Below are 6,000 nucleotides of genomic sequence, written 5' to 3'. Positions count from 1 at the left end.
AAATATAATTTGATATACATAGACTACGCTATAGAAAAAATCTATGTATAAAAGCTTATAGAGTTTAAATATTTATAATAGGGTTTAAAAGTTTGGCGTATAAGATACATTAATTATACATCTGGTGCACAGAACAATTTTGATTCCGTCGATTTTGTAACGTATCCTACCACCTTGACCTATCGCCGTCACATTCCGTCGCAGGAATTAATAAGTAACAATATAATCATCGGATTTGCCTTCTTTCTTTTTTTCCTCTTTCTTCCTCTCTTACTGTGCTGTGGTTTTGAGTTTTCCTCTCTCCTTCTCTCTCCCTCTTATATGTCTATATATCAGTCGTTATAGTAATAAAAACTCGCTTACTCTTCCATTCATGAAGGCTTTCCCCCTCTATTTCTTTCTTTACAGTTGTCTGAAAAATAGTATTGACAAATGAAAAGTAAAATGGGACAGCAAATACATCTTTTATTTTATTAGTATACTTTTTCTTCTTTTTCTGCTCGTATTGTTGTTTTTGTTTTTGTTTAATTTCTTTCAATAGCTGCTTTATTACCGATGTTGGAACATCTTACTTAAGATATCCATTCGATTTATTTATAAAGCTTGCAGTATTTAACAGATGAGAATAGCGCGATAAAATGTTTAAAATGGCTATGATATTTGACTTTCAACTTTTTTTTTTTTTTTCTGGGAATAATACAAATTAATTCTGTCACATGTGAAATATACTATTCTACAATATTATAAATATCAAGATCTTTCAAATAACAAAATCAAACTCATTCCTTTCCACGACACAAAAAAGTTATCACACTAAATAATTTATTTTGAAATTTAAACAGAAAATTAGCTAGCTAATTACCAAGAGCTATATATAAAATCAACGTAATTAATAAAGAAGAAATTATCAATAAAGTAAAAAAAATAAATTAATGCAACAAACACAATCCATACTTGAAAGAAATCAGTGTTAAAAGATTAAAAAAAAAAAGAAGAAGGAGAAATGTTCCTTTTTTTTTTTTTAATATTTTTGTGGTTAGCATGCATACCACACAGCGGCCACCCAGATCTATTCGATCTTCGATAGCTACGTATGAACACTCAGATTGTCTCGAGCTCATTGAGGCTCCAACTACTGTAGACCATCAGCTTCTATAAAAGCCCGATGCTTTCTAGTGCCATGGCCTCCACCAACAATTAAGAGCTCTTCTAGTTCAAAACATTTCTTCAAACCGATGCTATCTAGTGCCATGGCCTCCAAATTCCAACTTGTGTGTTTTTTCCTGTTGTTTGCCTGTGTCGTCTGGTCCTCGCCACTCGCCTCTTGCGGCCAATCGGATGCTCACATGATGACGAGGTTCGAAGATTGGATGAGACAGTATGGCCGAGTTTACGACAGTGAAGACGAGAAGTCCCTCCGTTTTGAGATCTTTAAGAACAACGTGAACCATATCGAAACCTTCAATAGCCGCAACGAAAACTCGTACACTCTCGGCATTAATCAATTCGCTGATATGACAAATGAAGAATTCGTTGCGCGATACGCTGGTACGTTCTTCCCTCAAAATATTGAATCGGAGCCAACTGCATCGCTTGAGGACGTAGACTTGTCCAAACTGCCTGATAGTATTGATTGGAGGCAGAAAGGTGCCGTCACGGAAGTCAAGAATCAAGGCGAATGCGGTAAGAACTATTGACAGCAAAGTATTAAATCGTCTTAATTTTGTTTTCTTTTTTTTTTTTAGAGAAAGATAGTATGGTACCGCTTCATTCAGTAGAACGTTAATTTAGCAAATTGCGGGAAGCAACGTGGCTTAAATTGTCTTAATTTTGTTAAACCACCAAACACCATTTACAAAATATTAGACGTTTTTGGGATAATTAGCGATTCAACACATTGGCAGGGAATGAATTCTAGCAGACTTATGATGGTATTTAGTTTTAAATCTTTCATAATTCACATCCTATATATATATACTTGGCCTATTAACTGTCACTACTAGAAAATTAATCATTATTGGTATTTATTTATGCTGCATGCTTTAAATAATTTTGTCTTCTCCATATTACCATATCTCTAGAGTCAATAATTTTTTATGAGGATATGTGAGTGATTCATACACAGCATCTCTTTCTTTTATCAAGGGTTCTACCATTGAAAACGTTCGGAAACATCAGGAAAGTAACAAATATTTCTTGGTTTCAACTTTGATCAACATATGCTGCTAAAAGTTTAGCAGCATATGATACCAAATACTGCCTATGCCAATATTGCTAAAAGTATTAGCAGCATTTATTATAAATGTCGTCAATAGAAATCTATTAGTGTCATTAAGAAAAAGGATTAAATACTAATTTTAATTTTTTATTAGTGGCACATAAATGTAATGTCGTTAATATAAATATCTAATTTTATAAACTGAAAATTTAAAATTATTTTAAATTTAATTTTTTTGAGATGCTACCCCGGCTTCATTATTTCTTTTAGAAATAAATTTTGTTGAAAATGTGAATCAAATAGGAATTGAACTTGAGACCTCGAGTACCAACCACCAAATCCTTTACCCACTTGCGCTAGTAACTATTAGTTTATATATATTTAATTTTTTAAATCTTAAGTCTTCTATTAAAATAAAAATTTAAAATTTAAAAATTTAAAAATTTAAAAAATTAAAAATTAAAAAATAAAAATTTAAAAAATTTAAAAAATTTAAAATTTTTAAAATTTAAAATTTTAAATTAAAAATACTAAATTTAAATTTTAATTTTCACCATATCAAATTTTAAGTTTCAAAATTAATAGTTTTAAATTTAAATTTTAAATTGAAATAAATTTAAAAAATTAAAAAATGTAAAATGTAAAAATTAAAAATAAAAATATTTGAATTTAAAATTTAAAATATAGATTTTAAATTTTAAATTTTAAATTATAAGTTTAATTTTGAAATTATATGTTCGAATTTTAAACTTTAATTTTAAAATTTTAATTTTAAATAAAAAGGATATATTAATAATTATATATAATTAGATGACTTATTTAGTAAAAAGTGTTGCTAGTTTATTATATTTAGCGGTATTCACTAATTTATTCTGCGATTTTTTATAAAATTGATACTAAATAATTAATAGTAAATTGATACTAAATAATTAAATCTAGCAGCGATTATCAAGTAATGCTACTAAATATATTAATTGGCATGATTTAAATAAATATTGCGGAGTAAATATTGCGCATTTAGCAATAAGTACTTTTATTTTATTACATTTAGTGTCATTTTTTATAAAATTCTGAAAACGTCAGCAGTATTCACTAATTTATGCTGCTAATTTGTTATATTTTGCAACATTAATAGTAAATTGCTACTAAATTATTAAATCTAGTGGCACTTATCAAGTAATGCTGTTAAATATATTAATTAGCATTATTTAAATAAATGCTGCGAAGTAAATACCGCTAAATTATGAATTCGTTGTAGTATGTATGTAATTGAGCTCAAACATATATAAGAGGATCATAAAAAGATTGTTCTCTACGTACTAATTAACTTATATTTACACAGTATTGTAATTTCATAAATTTCTCTACATATCTAAAACCGTTAAATAATACGAAACAACTGTTATTTTCTAAAAACTTAAGTTTGTAGAAAACAATGTTTAAATATTTTTATATTTTACACTTCTCTCACTTCTTGAACTCGAGACTTTTCGCAAATCCTATGATGTGGATTTGAATTAAATAAAAAAAATTAATAATGATGGGAGCTTGGCGTAATTCGGACTCAGAACTTGCTATTCTGATATCTTGTTAAATAATACAAAACAATTGTTATTCTCTAAAAACTTAAACTTGTAGACAACAATGTTTAAATATTTTTATATTTAACATAATTTTTTTATAGAAAAATTATTATTATAAACAACATTCAAAAATAATGTTCTGAGTTTAGATCTCATGCATCTTTATTTGTACAAGAAGATGAAATCAAGCTCCGCACCTTTATTTTCAAAGTTCATATCTTTAGCCCATGGAAAGCATGAGAGTGCATGTTATCGCATATAATAAGATCACATATAATAAGTCTTCAAATCTAATACGAGATAAAATGATGAATCGCCCGAGAAAATTAAAACCCTTCCTTTAATAGTTTAATTAATCTTCGGAAGAAAATTAATCAGTATAGGTTGGACCACATTTATCAAACCTTCAAGAAAGCCACGTAGATATATAAGAATTTGACATTTTATACGCAATGATATGTAAGCAATACAGTAAGAAAACGTTAAAAAACAGCTCCAGGTTTGCATGGTCGAGTACTCCATGAATTTTTGTTTGAATTTCTTCTTGAATCTGATGAACTACAACAATCCACATAAATTCTCTTAACATGGGCTAGCTGAAGTGAATCGACGTTTTATTTTGAAATAGGTTCATGCTGGGCGTTCAGTGCAGTTGCGACAGTAGAAGGGCTCTACAAGATCAAAAAGGGAAACTTGTTAGATCTATCTGAACAAGAAGTTTTAGACTGCGCCGACAGCGTCGAGTGCATAGGTGGTTGGGTGCAGAATGCCTACAAATTCATCATATCTAATAAAGGTGTGACAAATGAGAAGAGCTACCCTTATGTGGGAACCAAAGGCAGTTGCGCCGCAAAGGGCAAACCCAACGTAGCATATATTACTGGTTACGAATTTCTGCCTGCGTTTGACGAAGGCACCATGATGGCTGCCGTGGCGCAGCAACCGATAACTTCCGCCGTCGATACGAAAAACAAGAACTTTCAGTTTTACAATGGCGGCGTGTTTAAAGGACCTTGCGGGACAAGGATTGACCACGCCATCACCATTGTAGGGTACGGGAAAGACAGCAGCGGAACACAGTATTGGTTAATTAAGAACTCATGGGGCAAAACATGGGGCGAGAACGGGTACTTAAGGCTGCAAAAGGGCTCCGGAACATTACGCGGAGCATGTGGGATCGCCCAGTATGTCCTCCGTCCGCTTCTGAATTCGAAGGCAACCGCCCAACTCTCTGACACGGGGTCTGATGGTATAAGTTCGATCTAGGAATGAAGCTACGTCGACGTCTTAGCGATATGAAACAATGCTCGCTCGAGCGTGCGTGTAATAAGCTAAAATAATGAATAATGAATAATAATGAATAATGAATAATGATGTGCACGTACGTTAGTGTTGGGACGTGCATTATTATATATGCTGCGTGCTTTGGCTTTGAGATCGAGTTTGTATATTAGTTTGATGTGTTTTGTCACCTTCAGTCCCTTGGCTTTGCGTTGAAGTTGGCAATAATAATAATAATAATAATAATATATATATATATATATATAATGGCCATGGCTATATACTATTATGACTAGTTGGAGCCTCGTACTCATAAGTTGTTTTCAATGATGGAGCTTCTGAATCGACGATCTACTTCGTTAAATATGATCTAGAGTATTTGAAACTTCTAGAAAAAAATTTCATAAATTTCGAAATCATAATAAAGTCCATCAAGTGGCATAAAATGAACGGTTAAAATCGAACGACGTCCTAAAAAAGGATGATCGGATCTTCAATTCAAGATCGGAGTTATTGATCTTTATCTATGTAGTGAATATAATTTTCTACCAAAAATTCAACAAATTCCGATTCTTTTACATCGTTAAACTAGCAAGTATACCATACCGGCCATTAAAAATTGTCAAATTTGTGACCTCTTGATCGTAAGGTAAATGATGTCGAAAAATTATAAAATTTGATTTCTAGAAGTTTTAAATGTTGTAAATAACGTTTAACGGTGTAGATCGTCGATTCGGAAGCTCTATCATCGAAAACAACTTATAAGTACGAGGGTGATCGTACTCATAATAGTATAGTAGCCGGACCCATATATATATATATATATATATATAGAGAGAGAGAGAGAGAGAGAGAGAGAGAGTAGGTATTGTATGCTATTAGGAGCACGGGGGCCTTCGTGCTCCTAAACTGTTTTCG

At 31.3% G+C, this 6,000-nt stretch overlaps 1 protein-coding gene across 1 annotated transcript; it reads left to right on the top strand.

The window, feature by feature from the left end:
- LOC109710865 (fruit bromelain-like) lies at positions 1,164-5,278 on the top strand. The gene is made up of 2 exons (XM_020233655.1): positions 1,164-1,683; positions 4,430-5,278. The coding sequence occupies exons 1-2, from the start codon at positions 1,236-1,238 to the stop codon at positions 5,065-5,067; spliced, it is 1,086 nt and encodes a 361-aa protein (XP_020089244.1). The 5' UTR covers positions 1,164-1,235; the 3' UTR covers positions 5,068-5,278.

Source organism: Ananas comosus, linkage group 5, assembly GCF_001540865.1.
Source record: "Ananas comosus cultivar F153 linkage group 5, ASM154086v1, whole genome shotgun sequence".
Classification (NCBI taxonomy): domain Eukaryota; kingdom Viridiplantae; phylum Streptophyta; class Magnoliopsida; order Poales; family Bromeliaceae; genus Ananas; species Ananas comosus.
This window is presented reverse-complemented; position numbering and strand designations above follow the sequence as displayed.

What these genes read in the sequence shown, in the direction of transcription:
- LOC109710865 (XM_020233655.1), top strand. Translation starts at nt 1,236, where the DNA reads ATGCTATCTAGTGCCATGGCCTCCAAATTCCAACTTGTGTGTTTTTTC. An exon ending in CAAGAATCAAGGCGAATGCG is followed by an intron (nt 1,684 to 4,429) that starts GTAAGAACTATT and finishes ATTTTGAAATAG; the next exon opens with GTTCATGCTGGGCGTTCAGT.